This window comes from Chiloscyllium punctatum, chromosome 6, assembly GCF_047496795.1.
Source record: "Chiloscyllium punctatum isolate Juve2018m chromosome 6, sChiPun1.3, whole genome shotgun sequence".
Taxonomy (NCBI): domain Eukaryota; kingdom Metazoa; phylum Chordata; class Chondrichthyes; order Orectolobiformes; family Hemiscylliidae; genus Chiloscyllium; species Chiloscyllium punctatum.
In genome coordinates, this window is record NC_092744.1 from 12,688,601 (window position 1) to 12,710,978 (window position 22,378).

Consider the following 22,378-nt stretch of genomic DNA (forward strand, 5'->3'; position numbering starts at 1 on the left):
TACTGGCAACCGCCATACGTCAGTTCTTTAAAATTACAGGCCCTGTGCGGGATCGAGCTTGGAAGTGTGAGCATTTGTAAATTGGGCTCCCCCTGCATAGCACCCATCCCGTCTGCCACATTCATCATTTGTAAGAATCACCATTTGCGATGGTTTTGAAGAATGTAAAGCAGCAGGACTTTACTGAAGTTTCTATTCTTCTTAAAAAAAAGGAGGTGTAATGAAGTTGGACAAGTAACGTCAAGTTTAAAAAGTCCTTAGCTGAATAACAGAGCAGGGACAAGCTCTTTTTTTAATAAAAAACAAACCTTGCCTTTACGAAGCATTCCACCACATCTGTAAAATATCTCAATCCCTTTCACATAGTGAATTCTGGAATACAATAAATGATTACTCAGGCAAGCACACAAGGCTCACACAAACACGTCACAAATAATGATAAGATGAGATACCAGCAAATCTGATTTAGTTGGTGTAGGTTGAGGGAGAAACATTAGTCAGAAGACTCTGATTCTAAGTATTACCATGGGGCTGTTAAATGTCCACCTGACAACTGAAACAGGCACATTGAGCTAAGTCTCAATCTTTCATCTGAGTGATGCACTTCAGCTCAACAGTTTCTACACTATATCAGACAGAACAATTGGTTTTCTACATTTTGATTCAGAATTCAACAAACACTTCGCATTAAAAGTTACCATCTCATATAAATTTGTATTTGGTTTACAAATTACTTCCCATTTTTTCTGTCCCAATACAGTACTCAAAAGTTTGAAAATTTCAATAAGCTCAAAATGTCTGGGAGGGCTAGAAAGGAAAAATAAAAGCAGACACGATGCCATAAAACAGCGTTACACGTCAATCAGAATCTTAATCTCTTCAATTCGGCTTTGCTTTATCTCGCGCTGTCTCTTCGTTCCAAAAGCCCCTGCTGCAAGTTCTCGTTTCTTGTTCTGAATCTTGATCATATTTTCCTCCACGGAGTTTTTCACAATGAACTGCACAGAGGTAGACAGACAGACAGTAGGATGAGGTTGAGTGGATGCTGTCAAAAGTCTATGATCACAAAACTGCAGCGTCAGGCACACACCATTTACACTCCTCGTCACAAGCATAAAAAAGCAAGATTAAATTTTTAAAAAAGACATGGGAACTTAAGTGGGCCATTTGGCCCATCGAGTCCGTTCCACCATTCAATGTGATCGTGGCTGCTCTGATAATCCTCAACTCCACTTTCCTGCTTTATCTCCATAACCCTCTGTTAGAAATCGATGACGTGGAGGAGCCAGTGTTGGACTGGGGTGTACAAAGTTGAAAATCACAACGCCAGGTTAAGATCCAACAGATTTATTTGGAAGTACAAGCTTTCGGAGCAACACTCTTGTCAGGGTGTTTGTGGGGCAGGATCAGTTTTACTAGAAATTCTGCGTCCTATAATCCTGTCCCACTAACTCCCTGACAAAGGAGCTGTGTTCTGAAAGCTTGTACTTCCAAATAAACCTATTGGACTCTAACCTGGTATTGTGTGATTTTTAACCTTAGAAATAGATGTCTATATCTAAATATATGTCATAACCCAGTCTTGAGATTCACCTGTAGTAAAGAATTCTAAAGACTTACCACTGACTTGCAAGTAAAGAGTTATTCCTCATTTCGGTCTGAAATTGGTGACTCCTTACACCAAGATTATGATCTCTGGTCCTACACTCTCTCACAAAGGGAAACAATCTCTCCGCACTCAGCCTACAAATCTTTTACATTTGAATAGGTCTCCTCCCATTCTTCTAAACACCAATGAGCACAAACCCAACCGGTTCAACCTCTCCTAGAGAGTAAAACCCTCCACGCCTGGTATTAGCCTAGTGAACCTTCTCTGGATTACCTCCAGCACCAGTATACCCTTCCTTAGACTGAGGGGCCCAAACCCATTCACTGCATCCCAGTTGTAATATGACAAGTGCCTTGTACAGAGGAACCTGGATTACCTGCCATTCGATTAACCAAACTTTGGATGATCCGAACAAGACCGCAAGGTCCTGATGCCAGATAACATAGTTCGCCAGGCATCGATTAACCGAATGAAATACTCCCTGCCCGTTTCCTTTGGATAATCAGAGGTTCCTCTGTATAGCTTCAGCAAAATCTCCCTCCTTAGTTTCAAAAGGAATCAAGAATATAAGGCCAACATTCCATTTGCCGTCCCTATTGCTTACTGGCCTTGGGTGCTAGTTTCTAGTGATTCATGCATTAGGAGCCGCAGTTTGTTTCCCAACTTTCTACAGTCTTTCTCCATTTAAATAATATTCAGCTCTTTTATTCTTCTGGTCAAAGTGCACAACCTCACATTTTCCCATATTCCATCTAAGCTTTTGTCCACTCTGTCTATGTTCTCTGCTTTCTTCTTGCCTCACTTTCTGCTCACTCACCCAGTCAGTCAGTCAGTCAGTGGAACAGTTGCCTCAAATCTATAGATGCTTTGATTCACCACATTGCTTTCTTTTTTGCTTGTTCTGGTCTGAGCAGGATCAATCTATTTTCAGCCCACCCAGGTTTAAATTCGTTCTAACCCTTTGCCGATGAGCTGAGCTGGGCTTTGCATCATGGAAGCCTAAACCTCTACAGCAGCGCAGCCTCTCACAGCACAGCAGCTTGCACAGCCTGTTTATGTGCCACCTTTAAAAATGTAAAATATTCTGAAGCTACTTCACAGAATTATTTTTGAACAAAATTTGACACCAAACTACATAAGGAGCTTATGTCCAGTGAAAAAAAAACTGAAGAGTCAATAGGTACATTGTCTGCTCTCCCTGCGTCTCACTTTCAGTGAGAGACTTTGTACAGGAAAAACATGACACTGTTCATCCCTAAGGAAGCTGCAAATAAGGAATCCAGCAGTACCAAGTCCAAATTAACCTGCCTTTATAGCTGGGGATGAAGATTTAATCGGACCATGTTGGCTAGAGTAGGAGTGCTTTCCTGAACCAGCATTTATTGCTCATCCCGGATTGCCCAGAGGACAGATAAGAGTCAGTGGCATTGCTGTGGGTCTGGAGTCACACGTAGGTCAGACCGGGTAAGGATGGCAGTTGCATTGCCTTAAAAGGACATCAGCAAACTGGATGGGTTTTTCTGACAATCAGCAATGGTTTTGTGATCATTAGACTCTTAATGCTAGATTCTTTATTGAATTCAAATTCCACATCTGCAACATTAGGATCTGAACCCAGGCCCCCAGAACATTAGCTGAATTTCTGGGTTAATAGTCTAGCGATAATACCACTAGGCTACTGCCCCCACAAGTTTGTTTACATCATTTGGTTTATGGTATGTTGAGTTATTAGCTTTCCCTCATATTTTTGTTGGCAGAAAGACATGTCTGTGAAACTGTTTTAAGTTCGAGTTCTGGGATATTCTGGTCTGTATGAGGGTAACAGAGAAGATCAATTAACACTTTTCACTTCAATGAAGCAATTCACATGCAAAGTATCAATAACTTTATGAAAATAATTGACAAATAGAGCTGGTTAAACATTCAGTTTCTACAAATTAATACATAATTTTCTCTTTCTCCTCATCTCTATTTTCTAATTCTTCATCTCCACCTGGTCAATCTTGCCTCCATTCTGACTTTCTCTCTCATCACCAACCACTCCTCCTAGAGTCTCTCGGCGTTTCGCTCTCCCTAGCCCCTCATGGTTTCTCTCTTCCATTTCTCAGGTGGACATCTTTTACAATATTAAAGCAAATCTAAATGGATATGCCTAACAAGTGACAGAAAATGGATTTTATAAAGACAAAAATGGTGCACAAGGACAGTGAGAGATAAATACAAAAGAGGGAACAGGGATGAGTAAATAAGTGCTGTTTCAGATCTCCAACATCTGCAGTACTTTTGTCTCATTTAAATATTTTCAATTAAAATGGCCTGGTGGTATTATTGCTAGATGCTAGATTTCTGTGTTTCGTGCACAAGTGTCCCCAGGTCCCTTTACGTTGCACCTTCTCTCTCCCAACACCAGGATACCGCAGAATGCTTTGAGACTAAAGCTGCATAGAGATGGAGTGTAATTGATGACAGTAGTTAAGCCTCTACAACAATGCATGTGAAGCTAATTTCACAAATCCCAGTCACTCCATGCAGAGGAGTACAGTCCAAATCTACACAGATAAAAGCATGCCGCCTCTATGAATAAATATTTACCAATCAGCTCTTCAGAGCTGTGCTAATGACTTACCTTGGTGATTACAACATCCCTGGTCTGGCCCAGTCTGTGGCATCTGTCAAAGCATTGGTCCTCAGCAGCAGGATTCCAGGCCTGACACACAGAAAGGATAGTTACAGCACTGTGGGAATGGCACCTTATTACAGGCATGCACAATACAGTTTGCACAGTAAACAGTCATTTTAAAGGTGAAAGGCAGGAGGTGGAGGGGGATTTGAGGAAATCTAGTTCACCCAGAGGGTGCTGGGGGTCTCAAATACACTACCTGGGAGGGCATTTGAAGCAGGTAACCTCACAACCTTGAAAAAGTACTTGGCTGAACAGCTGAAATGTCATAATGAGACTAGCGCTGGAAAGTGAGACCCGTATAGATTTAGCTTTGCCTTAGCTCAATAGGCCGATAGGCCTCTTCTCTACTATACCATTCTATAAATGTCACAAGGCCACACCTGCACCACGTGAACACGACCACAAGCCACAGAACACCAACTCTGCCCCTTCATCTCTCAAACCCAACAACATCCTCAGCTTATAAAAGAAAATTCACCCAAAAGTCACCTTTAAACAAGGCACAGAAACTGAGTGCGAACAGTATACTCAGAAGTGACCGTGGACATCCAGTTTACTCTCAACTGCCTAAACTGAACCGGTGGAAGTCAGATTTTAAACATTGCGTTTTTCCCCTCTTTAGTGTCACTGCTACTGGGATTTTGTTACTTTACAAATCTTATCAGTCATGCGTGTGAAGAGGATTTCCTGTCTACGTGACCAGTATCACTCTGTTAACAGTCATTCGAGTGGGGAGTACAGTAACATGGGGTTTGCCTACCTATGAAAATAAAGTCAGGCGATTGGTCATTGGTTTAAAAAGTCTCAGATTTCTATGCTGTTAAGACAAACTGCATTAAGCACCACCTTTTACTGATGATTTGATGGTATGAGATCTGGGAAAAGGAATGCAAGTTTTATAGTGGGGCGAGTGGGAGTTTGGATGTTAAATAATAAAACAACAGGAGTAGGCCCTTCAGACCATTGAGCCTGCTACCCCCAGTTCACTTAGACCATGACCAATCATTAACCTCAATGCCCCTTTCCTACTATACAGAGTCATGGAAAAACGAAAATGCTAGTATTTTGGAAGCAAGGGATCAAAATTAGCTGGAGGACTCTGCTTCATCCGACTCCATCTTGGGGAAAAAATGGCAATCCGTTTTCCCAGATTCATTCTGTCACCTCCCCTCCCTGATAAAAGGAAGGTTTAGAAATGGGAACGTTCGCCAATGATTGTGCAACTCCTCGGAATTTGAAGCAGTTCAAAAGTTCAAATCCAAGATGATCTGGAGGCTTGGGCTGACAAGTGACAAAAAAACCAGAAAGTGACCATCTCCAATAAGAGAATCTAACCACCGTGACCATCACTGAATCACCCACTATCAACACACCGGAGGTTTGACCAGAAACTCAAATGGACTCACCACTTATACAGAGTGGCTACAAGAGCAGGTTAGATGCTAGGAATACTGCAGCGAGTAACTGACCTCCTGACTTCTCAAAGTCTGTCCACCATCTACACGGCACAGGTCAGGAGTGTGATGGAATAATCCTCACTTGCCTGGATAGGTGCAGCTCCAATAACACTCAAGAAGCTTGACACCATCCAGGGCAAAGCAGCCCGCTTATTGGCACCACAACCACAAACGTCCACTCCCTCTACCACTAAAGCTCAGAAGCAGCAGTGTGTAGGATCTACAAGATGCACTGCAGAAGTTCACCAAAGATCATCAGGCAGCACCTTCCAAACCCACGACCACTTCCACCTAGAAGGACAAGGGCAGCAGATACATGAGAACTCCACCAACTTCAAGTTCCCCTCCAAGCCACTCACCATCCTGACTTGGAAATACATCGCCATTCCTTCACTGTTGCTGGGTCAAAGTCCTGGAATTCCCTCCCTGATGGCATTGTGGGTCAACCCACAGCACATGGACTGCAGCAGCCCTATGAAGGCAGCTCAGCCCCACCTTCTCAAGGGCAACGAGGGACGGGCAATAAATGCTGGCCCAGCCAGTGATGCCCACATCCCAGAAGACAATTAAGCAGTTAATTCAGAAGGTGTAGTTATATGTGATTTCTAATGTTTTAACAATTGGAATCCATGTAGTTTCTAGTCCAGGGAGAGAAAGGTGGATCTGGAACATTACACAACACTGCCTTTATTTTCGGATGACTTAAATCAGAATACAAAATGTGCATTCAACACAGATTCTTCACAAACAGAAAAAGTGGCAGCAATGGCTGCACAAGCTCCTCACATTAAGCAGGTCGCGAGGTTCTGCATCAATACTCACAGGGTCCATGAGGAAAACACGAGACGCTGCCGTCAAATTCAAACCAACTCCACCAGCTTTCAGCGACAGCAGCATGACAGTCGGGGAGCCTGGCTCACTGCTCTGGAAGGACTCAATGGCATTTATCCGCCGTTTCTGGGGCATTGAGCCATCCAGGCGCGTAAATGCAAAGCCTTCTTGTCTACAAAACAAAAACCAAAGCAGAACCGCACTGTAGGCAGATTTTCTCTCAGTTAGAGCACGGGTCAAAGATGACAAAGGACAGCCCCCCCATTTCATTCGTGGCTTACTAGCTTTCGCTGATATAAATTCTGTGCTATGTAAAGGTCAATCTATAAACAATCAGCTTTACCAGATTTTTAAAAAATGTTTTTGAACTATTAATGCATCCTTTATGCTGAAGGATTATCTACCAACAACATAGTGAAACTTGACCCAAAGTCTAACAATCACCGAGTTCTGAATCAAGACCCAAACTAGCACTGCCATGCTGATCAAAGTACCCATTCAGAGTTACCCATTTTTGAGTTGATTGCAGCAAGACAGTTATCAGCTTGCCCTTACAGCCCATCTGTGCAGACTGACTGAATCTCCTCCCTTTAGCATGTAGGAAATAGCACAAGCCTAGGAGGGTTGGCTCACTGCTCAGCACTAGATTAGAGTGGTGCTGGAAAAGCACAGCAGGTCAGGCAGCATCAGAGGAGCAGGAAAATCAATGTGTCGGGCATTGCCCTACATCATTCTTGAAGAAGGGCTATTGCCCGACACATTGATTTTCCTGCTCCTTGGATGCTGCCTGACCTGCTGTGCTTTTCCAGCACCACTCTAATCTAGACTGATTTCCAGCATCTGCAGTCCTCACTTTAGCCTCACTGTTTAGCACTGTTAAAGGAGCGGTTAGCATTGCTGCCTCACAGCACGAGCAATCCAGGTTCAATTCCAGCTCGGGTGACTATCTGTGAGGAGTTTGCAATTCTCCCATATCTGTGTGGGTTTCTGCCAGGTGCTGCAATTTCCTTTCACAGTCTAAAACATGCAGGTTGACCGTGATAAATTGCCCCATAAATGTTCAGGGATGTGCAGGCTAAGTGGGTTAACGACAAAAAACATGGGGTTATGGGGATAAAGCGGAATGTGCTTCGGAGGGTTGGTGCAGACTCAATGGGCCAAATGGCCTTTATCTGCACTACGATTCTAAGTAAAAGTCATAAATTTTAAGCGAGTTGGAAAAGATTTGGCAAATGGAGGACAATGTGAGCAAGTGTGAATTTGTCTATTTTGGCAGAAAGGGAAAAAAAAGGCTTATTATCCTAATAGGGAGATGTTGCAGAGCTCTGTGATGCTGAGAGATCAGAGTGCCCTAGTGCATGAACTAGTGCAGAAGGTTAGTATGCAGGTACAGCCAGTAATCAAGAAAGCTCATAGAATGCCACCTTTTTTTTAATTGCAAGCGGAATCAAATGCAAGTGTTAGGCTTCATTGGTGAGACCACGTTTGGAGTACTGTGTACAGCAGCGGTCACTGTACTGACTGCATCGAAACAGTTCAGGGAAGGTTTAGTAAAGAGAGCAGATTGTCTGATAAGGAAAGGCTGTCCAAGTTACACCTGGATTCGATGGAGTTTAGAAGAGTCAGAGGTAACTTCATAAGATCCTGAGAGGTCGTGCCGGGTGGATGTGAAAAAAAAGTTACCTCTTGTGGAACAATTTAGAACTTGGGCATCATAGTTTAAAAATAAGAGGTTGCCCATTTAAGACAGAAATTAGGATTACCTCTCAGAGGGTCAAGAGGGTTTAGAATTTCCTTGCTCCAAATGCAGTGGATACAGAATCTTTAAATATTTTTAAGGCAGAATTTGATACATTGTTGATCACCGAGGGGGTAAAGATTATCAGGGGTATGCATGAACATACAGTCGAGGTTAAAATCAGATCAGCCATGATCTTATTGTATGTTGGAGCAGGATGGAAGGGCCAAATGGCCTGGTTTTGTTCAGTTGTTTGTTTGTACACTAACTGTCCATGAGCAGGTAGGAGAATCCCTTGTTATTTTCCCCTCCACTCACTAACGGAGGCAAAGCTGCTCCAAAATTAAATCGTACACCCCACAGTTCATACCTGATGTTGAATCTGTCCCGTGGTATCGGCAAGTCCAATTCAGCATGATAAACTCTGGCACAGTTACCAAGTGGTTTCAACAGACTATTCCAGGAGTGCTTGATACCGCAGCTACTGTATTTGTATTGTGGAGCCAACTCCTCTACACTGATTCCTAAAGTGCGTTCAACCTAATGCTACAAAATTATGTCAGCTTACAAAATCCCATGGTATCATTCCTAGCACCTGGAGGAGGGAGGCTCTGAAAGCTTGTGTTTTCAAATGAACCTGTTGGACCATAAACCTGGTGTCATGTGACTTTTGACCTCATGTACTTCAACCGTGCCAGCTCCAAGTTAAGTTTCAACATCGTTGCAGCTTACACTCTAATGCTAAAACAGTGTCAGCTCCCAGCTTCTCACATTCACTCTGAAGCTGGACACAGGTTTAATCTAGAGCAGGGCTTCCCCAAGTATTGAGAGACTGGCTGAAATAAAGGGTTGCGAGCTCCAATACAGAAATGGCCACCACAGAGCTCCGACTGCTACCAGCTGCCAGCCGCCTTTAAATCCAGAGTTAAAAAATCACAACACCAGGTTATAGTCCAACAGGTTTATTTGAAAGCACTAGCTTTCACAGCACTGTTCCTTCATCAGGCTACCAGTGGGGCAGGATCATACGACACAATCTATAGCAAAAGATCACAGTGTCATGCAATTAAGATGATGTACTGAACAAACCTAGATTGCTGTGAAGTCTTTCATCTTTTAGATTGGGTTGCAGGTTCCAGTTCATTAATATGCAAAACTCAAAACATCTTTTAAGTCACATTCTCAAAATAACTTAAGGCTTTATTAAAAAAAGGTAACAGCTCAGAAAATGTATTAAAGAAAGTGACTTAAAGGAGAACAAAAGGGAGAACTAGCCATTTGGATACAGAATTGGCTCAAAGGTAGAAGACAGAGGGTGGTGGTGGAGGGTTGTTCTTCAGACTGGAGGCCTGTGACCAGTGGAGTGCCACAAGGATCGGTGCTGGGTCCTCTACTTTTCATCAGTTATGTAAATGATTTGGACGCGAGCATAAGAGGTACAGTTAATAAGTTTGCAGATGACACCAAAATGGAGGTGTACTGGACAACAAAGAGGGTTACCTCAGATTACAACAGGATCTGGACCAGATGGGCCATTGGGCTGAGAAGTTGCAGATGGAGTTTAAATTCAGATAAAATGACAGGTGCTGCATTTTGGGAAAACAAAACTTAGCTGTACTTATATGCTTAATGGTAAAGTCCTAGGGAGTGTTGCTGAACAAAGACCTTGGAGTGCAGGTTCATAGCTCCGTGAAAGTGGAGTCGCAGATAGAAAGGATAGTGAAGGCAGCGGTTTTTTATGCTTTCCTTTATCGGTCAGAGTATTGAGTACAGGAGTTGGGATGTAATGTTGTGGCTGCACAGGACATTGGTGAGGCCACTGTTGGAATATTGCATGCAATTCTAGTCTCCTTCCTATCGGAAAGATGTTGTGAAACTTGAAAGGTTCAGAAAAGATTTACAAAGATGTTGCCAGGTTGAAGGATTTGAGCTATAGGGTCAGGTTGAATAGTCTAGGGCTGTTTTCCCTGGAGTGTCGGAGGCTGAGGGGTGACAGTATAGAGGTTGATAAAATCATGAGAGGCATGGATAGGATAAATCGACAAAGTCTTTTTGCTGGTATGGTAGAGTCCAGAACTAGAGGGCATAGATTTAGAGTGAGAGGCTAAAGATATAAAAGGGATCTAAGGGGCAACCTTTTCACACAGAGGGTGGTACTTGTATGCAATGAGCTGCCAGAGGTGGTGGTGGAGGCTGTACAATTGCAACATTTAAAAGGCATCAGGATGGTTATATGAATAGGAAGGGTTGGAGGGATAAGGGCCGGGTGCTGGCAGGTGGGACTAAATTGGGTTGGGATACCTGATCGGCATGGACAGGTTGGACCGAAGGGTCTGTTTCCATGCTGTACGGTTCCATGACTCTCAAGTCATGTGATTTACATATTAAATGAACCGAAACCTGCAACCCATTCTAAAAGATGAAAGACTTAACAACAATCTGGGTTTGTTCAATACAGGATGATCCCCATATCCGCAGAATTGTTTTCCACGGTTTGTTACCTGCAGTTCACCACAGCCCGAACATATTATAAGGAACCTTTCAGAACCAGGACCAGGGGCTGCTGGGAAGGTAAATTTCCCATCATGCCCCACTAGTTACCTGCTGAAGGAGCAGCGGTCTGAAGACTAGTGCTTCCAAATAAATCTACCTGGTGTTGTGATTTTTAACTATGTCCATGCAGTCAATCACCAGTTCCTCCACATCACAACCTTTAAATCCGTGCACTGCATTTGCGAATAAAGTAGTGGGTGTGGACTAACTGGCCAATCACAGAGGTTCAGTTCCTGCTCACAGCAGCATCTGTCCCCTCCGCTCCCCCCTCCTACCACCCCTACACTCCCCTTCAACCCAGCCCTTTCTCCAAACCACCTCCTCTCACCCTTCCCTCCCATCCCCACCCCTTTCAGCAGCATCCACCTCCCCTGAAAGCAACATCCCCGTCCCTTCTAACCCCCTTTCCTCCCCCTCCCTTCAAAGCAGGCATTCCTGAGCGCAGCCTTCTGAAACTCCCAGTTACGAGGTATGTGCTCCTTATTTAGGGGACGCTAAAGTCTAAACAGCTCCTTCCCCCGACCAGCTCTCTCCCCCACTGTTGCAGGCCATCACTTGCCCCCTCCCACCCTCCTAATCCCCCCGGCTCTGTGGGGATTTTCAAACCTCAAAACGAGGTAGCTTTGGGAAACTGGGTGGGAGGCATTGCACTGAGAAATTTATTGTTAAACGCAGACACTAACGCGGGTTGCATTTGGTAGAGTCACTCAAGACTTCAGTGAAATTAAAACAAAACAAATCTCGATTGTACACGATTCAGCATCCAACTACACTCCCTGAAAATGTGTGGAACCAAAGGCAACAAGCAAGTTAGTTATCTGGGAGTGTACAATGATGGCCCCAGTTGCTTTTGGAGTGTATCATGCTTCAGAACACAGCCCTACATGAAGAAAAAAAGCTACTCGTAAAACAATCACAAAGACATTGCTGCTGGGCAAGCAATATTTAATTGCCAGGTACGTAAATGTTCATATCCCAACAGCTGTGAGGGCTCACTTATACCAAACAGGGCAGTTCAAGATAGCAGCTCATCACCACCTCCTCATGGGCAACTAGAGATTGACAGTTCCCCTTCTGCACTTTTCATTCTGGGTGCCATGCCATTTACTCTCTTTACTCAGGGAGAGTGGTAAGGGCGTGGAATGCCCTGCCTGCCAATGTAGTTAACGCGGCCGCATTGGTGAGATTTAAACAGTCCTTGGATAAGCACATGGATGATAATGGGATGGTGTAGGGGGATGGGCTTAGATTAGTTCACAGGTCGGGGCAACATAGAAGGCCGAAGGGCCTGCTTTGCACTGTACTGTTCGATGCACATTGCATCTGTTATATAACTTTTTGATCTTTTGCTATAAATTCTGTGTCCTCCAATCCTGCCTCACTAGCTGCCTGGAAGGAGCAGTGCTCTGAAAAGATTGAACTTTCAAATAAACCTGTTGGACTATAACCTGGTGTCATGTGATTTTTAACTTTGTTTACTATTTGGGATTTTTATTTCTCAATGAGCTGTAAAGAACTAGTGACCTTCCTCACCTATAAAAGGACCAACCATTGGCTTTTCACAAGTAGCAGCTATTTTTTCCCCAAACACTTCCAAAAAACATTTATTAAAACTGCAGTACTAATGATGAATCAGTGCCAGGCTTCCTGACCTCCCACTGTAACAATACCAGCTGCTTCAATTCAAGGAAACACAAGAAAAGGAACATGAAACAGGTCTGTACCTACCGGAGTGGTGTTTCTATAAGAGTTAGAAAAGCTGTGAACTGGGACACTACTAAACTCTTGATGGTGGGATCCTGCTTTCGAAGCTCGATCAAGGAATGCATCAGGGCATCGACCTGTCATGACACACCGTAACATTATATAGGTCAGTATCAGCTAGCTGGCTGAGATGCCTTCCGAAAGATTTACAGGTTATGTGGCACCAGTGCAGCACTTCCTTTTAATTGCCACATATCTAAATGATCATATCCCAACAGCTCTGCGAGTTTATTCACACCAAACAGGCTGCAGCAGTTCAAGATGGCAGCTCATCACCACCACCCCCGAGCAACTCCAGATTGACAATAAATGCTGACCCAGCCAGTGATGCCCATGCCCCATGAACTAGCTAAAACAAAATGGCACCCATTCTCCTCTACTTTTACTGTGATCAATGTATTGCTTGCAAAGGCTTGACTTCCTGCCCCTACACAACTACCCCTGGTATCCCCCAAACAGCCCTCCTTGACCCCTCATGGTTTCTCATCCAGGTGCTGCCCCTCAGTGATATCTAAAAACACAGTAGAGTTTCCAAATGTACACTGATGGCACCCAGCTCTACCTCATCACCATGCATCTCAACTCCCTCGCCATTTTAAACAGATCAGACATCTGGTAGTGGAAGAAGAAACATCTAGAAGGAAATATTTCTGACTAAATATTGGGAAGGCCAAAGCCGTTGTCCTTGGATACGCTGGAAACTCTGTTCCCTAGCTTCTGAGGCCGTCCCTCTGTGGTAATAATTTGAGGCTGAACCAGACTGTTGCCGCCCGGGTGCCATGTTTGATCTGAGGGTGATCCGCTGATACATCGCCATGATGTCAGAAAGACCACCTATTGGTAGCTTGGCTCAATTCCTCCTCTGCTTCCTAAAGCACTTATCTCCCCCTTTTTGTTTAAAAAAAAGCCTCTAAATTTAATTAATCCAAGATAATCATGGCTGGTCTCCCACAGTCAACCCTCTAGGCTTCAGGTCAACTAGAACTCCACTGTTTGTGGTCTCAATCTCACCAAGTCCTGCTTACCCATTGCCTTGCCAACCTCCACTGCTTCCTGCTCAAGCAACGCCTCAAGTTAAAAAACAGCTCAGCCTCACTTTCAGATTTTTTCAAACTTGCGATCCTTCTCTCCTCTGGCTCAATAAACCTTCAAGTTATTTGTACTTATTTAACTTTGGCCTTTTCAGCATCCCTGTTTTCAATCACTCCTTGATTTGGAGATGCCGGTGTTGGACTGGGGTGTACCAAGTTAAAAATCACACAACACCAGGTTCTCGGCCAACAGGTTTAATTGGAAGTACTAACTTTCAGATCGCTGCTCCTTAATCAGGTGATTGTGGAGCATCAAGACCATCTCCACAACCACCAGATGAAGGAGCAGCGCTCGGAAAGCTAGTGCTTCTAAATAAACCTATTGGACTATAACCTGGTGCTGTGTGATTTTTAACTTCAATCACTCCCTTTTCAGGAGCTGCAGCTCTGTTCTAGAGCACCTTCAAGTCTCTTTACCTTTCTATCCTCCATTAACACATTCCACAAAACCTACTCCCATCTTTGGCATGTGCGGCTGCATGTTGAGTCTTGGTTAATACTTCTGTAAATGTTTGGGATGTCGGATTATATAAAAAAAATGATATCTAGAGTCAGAGATGTACAGCATGGAAACAGACCCTTCGGTCCAACCCGTCCATGCCGACCAGATATCCCAACCCAATCTAGTCCTACCTGCCAGCACCCGGCCCATATCCCTCCAAACCCTTCCTTTTCATAGATCCATCCAAATGCCTCTTAAATGTTGCAATTGTACCAGCCTCCACCACTTCCTCTGGCAGCTCATTCCATACACGTACTACCCTCTGCATGAAAAAGTTGTCCCTTAGGTCTCTTTTATATCTTTCCCCTCTCACCCTAAACCTATGCCCTCTAGTTCTGGACTCCCCGACCCCAGGGAAAAAAACTTTGGCTATTTATCCTATCCACGCCCCTCATAAATTTTGTAAACCTCGAAGGTCATCCCTTAGCCTCTGATGCTCCAGGAAAAACAGCCCCAGCCTGTTCAGCCTCTCCTTGTAGCTCAGATCCTCCAACCCTGGCAACATCCTTGTAAGTCTTTTCTGAACCCTTTCAAGTTTCACAACATCTTTCCGATAGGAAGGAGACCAGAACTGCACGGAGTATTCCAACAGAGTAGTAGGTACGATGAAGTAGGCATGTTCTCCTGTACAGTATCTGTCTGTACACAGAGACGTTATATCAGTGTCTCCTTTTCTTCTGAAGCAGATATTTGCATCTTTCATACGTGCTCCTTCTTGAAACTCAGCAAACATTTGGTGAGAGGGAGCCAGACATTTAATCTGTTCCAGTTACTTTTATTTACCTTGCTGTGAATTAACATAAGGAGGGACGTTGTGCTTAAACTCTACGAAGCACTAATCAGACCACTGCAGGAGTATGGTGAACAGTGTGGGCCCATTATCTAAGGAAGGTTATACTGGCATCCAGAGAAGGTTCACCAAGCTGATCCCAGGTATGGAGGGACTGTCCTATGGAGGAGAAGTAGAGGGGGTTGAGCCTGTACTCACTGAGGAGAGGCAACAGTATTGAAACAAACAAAATTCTTAGGTGACTTAACAAGAAAGTTGCTTCCCCTTGTTTGAGTGTTTAGGACCAGAGGGCATAATCTCAGGATATGGGGTTGCACATTTAACAGTGATGAGGAGGAACAGTGTCCCTCAGAGGATAGTGAATCCCTTACTGCAGAGGTTGGGTTATTCAGTATATTCAAGATGGAGATAGGCAGCTTTTGAAATCAGGAAGGGGATCATGGGTTGTGGGGGAAAAGGCAGGTAAGTGGAGTTGAAGAATATCAGATCAGCCATGAATAGCTGAGCAGACATGATAGGTTAAACAGCCTACTTCTATGTCTCATAGCAAGAGAAGACAGCAAGTTACATTTACATTCACTCATAGCGATCAGTACTACTATTGTTCTCAACCTCATTCTGCACTTCCTCGTGCTGTGTGGAGGCTGTAAATAAATGGATTGTTCTCTTTGCTATAGAGAAGGTAAAGGGGCAACTTGTAGAAGTACCAGGGGCTTCAATAGGACAATTAACACAGACCCTTCCACTGGCTGAAGGATCAGGGATCAGGAGACACAGATCTAGATAACATGCCAAAATAATTAGAGGGGAAGTGAGAGAATTTTTGTTTTCCCTAACGCAATTTTTATACGCAGGTTGGAATGCACTGCCAGAGAGAACAGTGGAGGATATGCCAGCAGAAAATGAATACATACTCAAACAGCAAGATTTAGATAGCCACGAGGCAAGGGCAGGGCAGTGAATCCCGAGGAACAGCTTTTGTAAAGAATCAACGCAGGCTCAATGGGTGGAACAGCCAACTCTTTGCTTTACGATCATTGGGCCTTTCGATTTAACTCTAACTAAAATCTTATTACGCACACTTACTACAGGATCAGTGGTTTAGTATTTCTATCCCACAACTACCCACTACTTTTCACAGCCAGACAGTAAGCAAAGAATACAGCCCCGTTCAAGTCAATATCTCCCCTTTGGACAGTGTTGACCCCAGTCAGTAGTAGCCTAGTGACCCTGTGCTACAGGCCCACTGTGGCAAGTACATCCGGTCTTAAGCGGGAAGAATAAAACTGCATGCAATACTCCAGATGTGGTCTCATCAAGGGCCCATTTAATTGCAGTAAGGCTTCTGAATGCAAATTCTCTTGTAATGAAGGCTAATATACCACTTGCCTTCCCAACTGCTTGCTGCACCTGCCTGTTTATGTTCACTGACTGTTGTACAAGGACACAGAGATCCCTTTATATATCTACGTTTCCCAATAAACAGTATCCTGCCAGTTTTTCACACCAAAAAGTGTATAACATTACATTTAGCTACACTGTATCTGCCATGGGTTTGCCCACTCACTTGACTGGTCTAAAATCACCTTATTCAGCACGGAAACAGACTCTTTAGTGCAACCAGTCCATGCCGAACATAATCCCAGACTAAACTAATTCCACCTGTCTGCTCCTGGCCCATATCCCTCCAAACCTTTCCTATTCACGTATTGACCCAAAAGGTATTTTGCACATTGTAATTATACCTGAATCCATCACTTCCTCAGAATGTTCACTCCACACATGAACCACCCGCTGTCAGAAAAAGCTACCCCTCACGTCTTTCTTAAATCTCTCTCCTCGCACCTTAAAAACTTACCCGCTAGTCTTGAAATCCCCCATCCTAGGGAAAAGACAACTACAATTAACTCTATCTACGTCCCTCATGATTTTATGAATTTCTATGAAGTCACCTCTCGCGCTCCAGTGTAAAATGTCCCAGCCTATCCAGTCTTTCTTTGTAACTGAAGCCTTCCATACCCGGCAACATCCTGGTAAATCTCCTCTGCACCCGTATGAGTAATGCAATCATATCAAAATCAGTACATGACTCAAAACACGGCAGACATTTCTGACCTCCTACGTTTCCGGTAAAACACAAACTCAGCTGTAACATGGAAAATTACATGCCACTTGGCTGGAATCAAGCCCTCTCCTCACTTTTTTAAAAAAAAGTGGCCTTAAAGAAAATCCTCTCTCCTGTCTGGTCACCTTCAAGCTAAACGTCAGGAATTCAATCCCCTCCCTTATTCCTGAATGGATGCAGACCGCCCATACGTTGCAGCTGCTAGGTTTTGCAAATATCTGCACGCTGACATTCCACGGACGACATCCATTCTCTCTCTCGGAATCTCCCCTTCCCTGATGTCGGTGTTTCTCCTTCCCACAAATGGAAGAGGCTTTTTTTAGAAACAAGGGCTGCTGGCTGACCTTTGAACTGGAGACCCAGATCTGCTGGGATTTATCAGGTGCCGCGACGTCTGTCTCTTCAGGGGGACACTCCACCAGCTGTTCCACTCTGATCTCTGCCCTGCACAAGGGGCATCTGGCAGTGGGCTAGCACCAACAGAAACAAAAACATGAGGCAAATATAAACAGGACGAAGCCAAAGATCAGACACACTTAATTAACACACAGCAGTCAAAGCTGTTATCCTTACACCAATAAACGCCTTCCACCAAAGCCACAAATGCTTTAAAAGTTCACCATTTGCAGAAGACAGCCGAAATGACAGGACACTATAGCACACACCCCAGCATTTAAGGATTGGGTCAACGCTGGCTTCTTATACAGCAAATCTTTGTTTCGAGTAACCAACACTCTTGATAAACCAGCAAAAATACCATGATCTACTGCAATGTCTGAGTGGTTTTGCTGGAAATAAGTATAACAGTGACATGCACACCCCCTGCGTTACAATTCTACTATTTACTGTGTGTTTTTAACGTTGGTTTTAGGAGGTACGTTGATGCTTTCACATCGACTTTTTGAGGAATGTTGATGCCTTAAAGCTTCGCTTGCTCAGGGTTTACTGCAGTTATAGAGTCAGAGAGATGTTCAGCACGGAAACAGACACTTCGGTCCAACTAGTTATGCGTAACCTCTTCATTTTCTGGAATATTTGATGAACTAGCACGCTCCTGGTCCCAGTCAATAAAAAGGTTTGCTGCATTTCCCTTTGTGGTCAACGTCACTTCAGACTGGGATGGTTCTCCGCAGAGCGGAGAAGGTTGAGGCAGGGGGGTGGAGGATCAGTTCAAGGTGCACCATGTTCTGAGGGACATGGCCAGGCTAGATATAGAGAAACCTTTCCCCTTAGTAGAGGGGTCAGTAACCAATCAGCACAGTTTCAAGGTTGAGAGAGGGAATGTAAAGCAAAAGTTCTCCAGAGGATTGGGAGGGTGGGGGTGTGTGGAACCCGGGACTTAAAAAGCTGGTTGAGGCGACAACACTCGAGACGCACAAAAAATATTTACATCGGTCCCTGAAATAAGGCTCTGGGCCAAATGCAGCAAAATGGGATTAGAATAGATAGAATCCAGAGAATTGGCACGGACATGAACGGCTGAAAAAGGTCCTTTTCCACGCTCTTTAGAAAATAACCTGTGGCACACATCAACATCGGAGGTGATTTTCTTTTAGCCAAAAGCGTTAAGACCGTCATTTTTTTAATATTGCAGAGTGAACACTACAATATAAATGCACTGGTGAGCTTACAGTTTACTTGTAAGCCTTTCCAACACACAGAGTAAAGGTGGAACTGCCTCACATGTAGCTCCCTGTGCAGTCTTTGAATGAAAATTTGTTGATACCTTTTTAAGGGTTTTTACGGTGCATCACATAAGCAAACTCCTGAAGTGGTGTTAGAGTCAGATCTACAGGCCGGAGAAAGACCCATCCACCTATCACAGCTGTACTGGTCAGAAACCACCACCTAACTCAGGAACAATTAAAAGGGGAACATACGGCAACTTTACTTCACACCAAGTGGGCGGCACGGTGGCACAGTGGTTAGCGCTGCTGCCTCACAGCGCCAGAGACCCGGGTTCAATTCCCGCCTCAGGCAACTCTCTGTGTGGAGTTTGCACGTTCTCCCCGTGTCTGCGTGGGTTTCCTCCGGGTGCTCCGGTTTCCTCTCACAGTCACAAAGATGTGCAGGTCAGGTGAATTGGCCATGTTAAATTGCCGTAGTATTAGGTAAGGGGTAGATGTAAGGGTATGGGTGGGTTACGCTTCGGCAGGGCGATGTGGACTAGTTGGGCCGAAGGGCCTGTTTCCACACTGTAAGTAATCTAATCTAATCTAATGTAAGTAATCTAATCTAATCTAATGTAAGTAATCTAATCTAATCAATATGAAGCAGAACTACTATGTGCAAAACCGTGATAGAGCAGCCTCGAAACAGCCTTATGCGCCTCTAAACAGCCTTATGCAGACAACACTTAGGGGGAGGCAATGGCCCAGTGACTGTTTATCCAGAGACCTAGGTAATGCTCTGGGGATCTGGGTTCGAATCCCACCATGGCAGATGGAGGAATTTGAATTCAATAAAAATCTAGAATTACTGTCTAACAATGACTATGAATTCATTGTTGACTGTCAGGAACAACCTATCTGGTTCACTAATGCCCCTTAGGAAAGGGAGGGCCTGACCTACACATGACTCCAGACCTACAGCAATGTGATTGTTCTTGACTCTTAACTACCCTCTGGGCAATAAATGCTGGACCAGCCAGCAACGCCCTAATCTTGTGAATGAATAAAATAAAAACTTCATACATATATGAATGGAGGTTTCACAGAGATTCCAATCTCCCAAACAAATTCCTAATAACAAGGTCAAACACAAACATATCCAGGAATCTCGTGAAATTCCGGAATGAACAAAAAGCTGCGCTCGCTGACCTGCTCGCTCTGAATGACCTGACAGATACACGGTCTGCAATAAACATGGGCACAGTGGGTAATCACAGGGAAGGTTAGCGATTCCAGGCAAATGGCACACTCTTCATCAGAGCCACAACTCAAAACCAGTTTCATTTTCTTCAGCAGTTTCTCCCGCAGTTCGTCAGGAGTGGCATTGTCTAGAGAGAAAGAAATAAAATGAGACAGTGAGAGACACACATAATGTACTGACCCCGAACAGAATTACCCATCATCCTAATTTAAGTAATTTGCACAAGCAGACAGATCGCCTATTCACCTCGGCACAGCCAACTGCTATTATCATTGATCAGTTTACAACCAAATCATCCGCCGACATTTCCGCCACCTCCAAACAGACCCCACTACCAGGGATATATTTTCCTCCCTACCCCTTTCCACCTTCCACAAAGACCATTCCCTCCGTGACCACCTGGTCAGGTCCACGCCCCTCCCCCCCACAATCCACCCTCTTGTCCGGGCACTTTCCCCTGCCACCACAGGAACTGTAAAACCTGTGCCCACACCTCCTCCCTCACCTCCATCCAAGGCCCTAAAGGAGCCTTCACATCCAAAGTTTTACCTGCACATTCACCAATATCATTTATTGTATCCGTTGCTCCCGATGCGGTCTCCTCTACACTGGGGAGACTGGACGCCTCCTAGCAGAGCGCTTTAGGGAACATCTCCGGGACACCCACACCAAATCAACCACACCGCCCCGTGGCCCAACATTTCAACTCCCCCTCCCACTCTGCCAAGGACATGGAGGTCCTGGGCCTCCTTCACTGCCGCTCCCTCACCACCAGACGCCTGGAGGAAGAACACCTCATCTTCCGCCTCGGAACACTTCAACCCCAGGGCATCAATGTGGACTTCAACAGTTTCCTCATTTCCCCTTCCCCTACCTCACCCTAGTTCTAAACTTCCAGCTCAGCACTGTCCTCATGACTTGTCCTACCTGCCTATCTCCTTTTCCACCTATCCACTCCACCCTCTCCTCCCTGACCTATCACCTTCATCCCCTCCCCCACTCACCTATTGTATTCTATGCTATTTTCTCCCCACCCCCACCATCCTCTCATTTATCTCTCCACCCTTCAGGCTCTCTGCCTTTTTTCCTGATGAAGGGCTTTTGCCCGAAACGTCGATTTTCCTGCTCCTCAGATGCTGCCTGACCTGCTGTGCTTTTCCAGCACCACCCTGATCTAGAATCTGGTTTCCAGCATCTGCAGTCCTTGTTTTTACCCAGTTTATAAAATGGCCTCGTTTGGATCACTATTTAATTTGGTCAATTTTGATCTGTATTCACTCATGGGATGTGCTGCCGCGGGCTGGGCCAGTATTTATTGCCCGTCCCTAGCTGGTCTGGAGAAGGTGGGGAAGAGCTGCCTTCTTGAATCTGCTGTGGGGTGACCCACAATGCCACTGGGGAGGGAATTCAAAGGTCATGACCCAGTGACAGCAAAGAACAGCTGTATTTTTCTAAGTTAGGATGGTGAGGGGCTTGGAGAGGAACCTGCAGACGGGAGGAGACCTGCTGGCCTCAATGGTGACCCAGGCCATCCAGTTTTCCACTTCCATACGCCATCCAACTCTCAATGCTAACATCCCTGTCCCAGGCTTGCTGCAGTGAAGCTGGAGGAACAGTATCCAATGTCATACTTAACGCACTTTATAACCTTCATGACTCAACACTGAATTCAACAACTCTAGCCCATGTATCCATTGCACTCTGTCCTCCATTCAGATTACACCCTCTACCACTACTCCTCTCCCCTCCCCAGCTACATGTTGCATTAACAAGTGTTATGTCTTAGCAGAGCTAACCAATCACATATTCACACCTAACATTAACACTTATTCTTCATCTGGATCACTCCTATTAATATTAACTCTTCCCTTCGCTCTCGCTCTGGGCACTCGTCTTCTCTCTGCCTTACATCACCACCTTCTTTGTCAACAACACAAAAGATGATGCATTTTTGCTGCCCCTCTAGTTCAGAAAGAGTCAATACTGGATTCAAAATGTTAACTCAGCTTCTCTCTGCCAAACCCCTCCGATGCCCTGACATTCTCCTCTAAGCGTGGCACACAGAATTGGACCCAGTGCTTCAACATGGATCTAAATTAGGGTATCACAAACATTTACCATCACTGTCTGCTTTTTGTACTCTGTGCCTCCAATTAGAAAGTCAAAAATTTTCTTTTCATTAAAAATTTAATGTCTCTTCAATTCAACCACAGGAACAGGAGTGGACCATTCAGCCCAGAGTTCTGCCACTTAACACCATGGCTGACTTGTGTTTTCTTATCCTTCTCCAGTCCTCAACCCAAAGGCTGCTCTGAACCATCAGGATCTTCGCCACGGACAGTGTAAGGAGGCAACTCCCAGATG

General features: G+C 44.7%; 1 protein-coding gene across 1 annotated transcript in view; it reads right to left on the minus strand.

Annotated features, from left to right (window-relative positions):
• Positions 1 to 257: 257 nt before the first annotated feature.
• The window catches only part of hltf (helicase-like transcription factor), a 70,629-nt gene continuing 48,508 nt past the window's right edge, over positions 258 to 22,378 (minus strand). The window contains 6 exon segments of the mRNA XM_072572022.1: positions 258 to 998; positions 4,236 to 4,316; positions 6,572 to 6,752; positions 12,600 to 12,712; positions 17,488 to 17,613; positions 19,963 to 20,141. Of these exon segments, the coding sequence (XP_072428123.1) occupies positions 852 to 998; positions 4,236 to 4,316; positions 6,572 to 6,752; positions 12,600 to 12,712; positions 17,488 to 17,613; positions 19,963 to 20,141 (827 nt within the window). The 3' untranslated portion in view covers positions 258 to 851.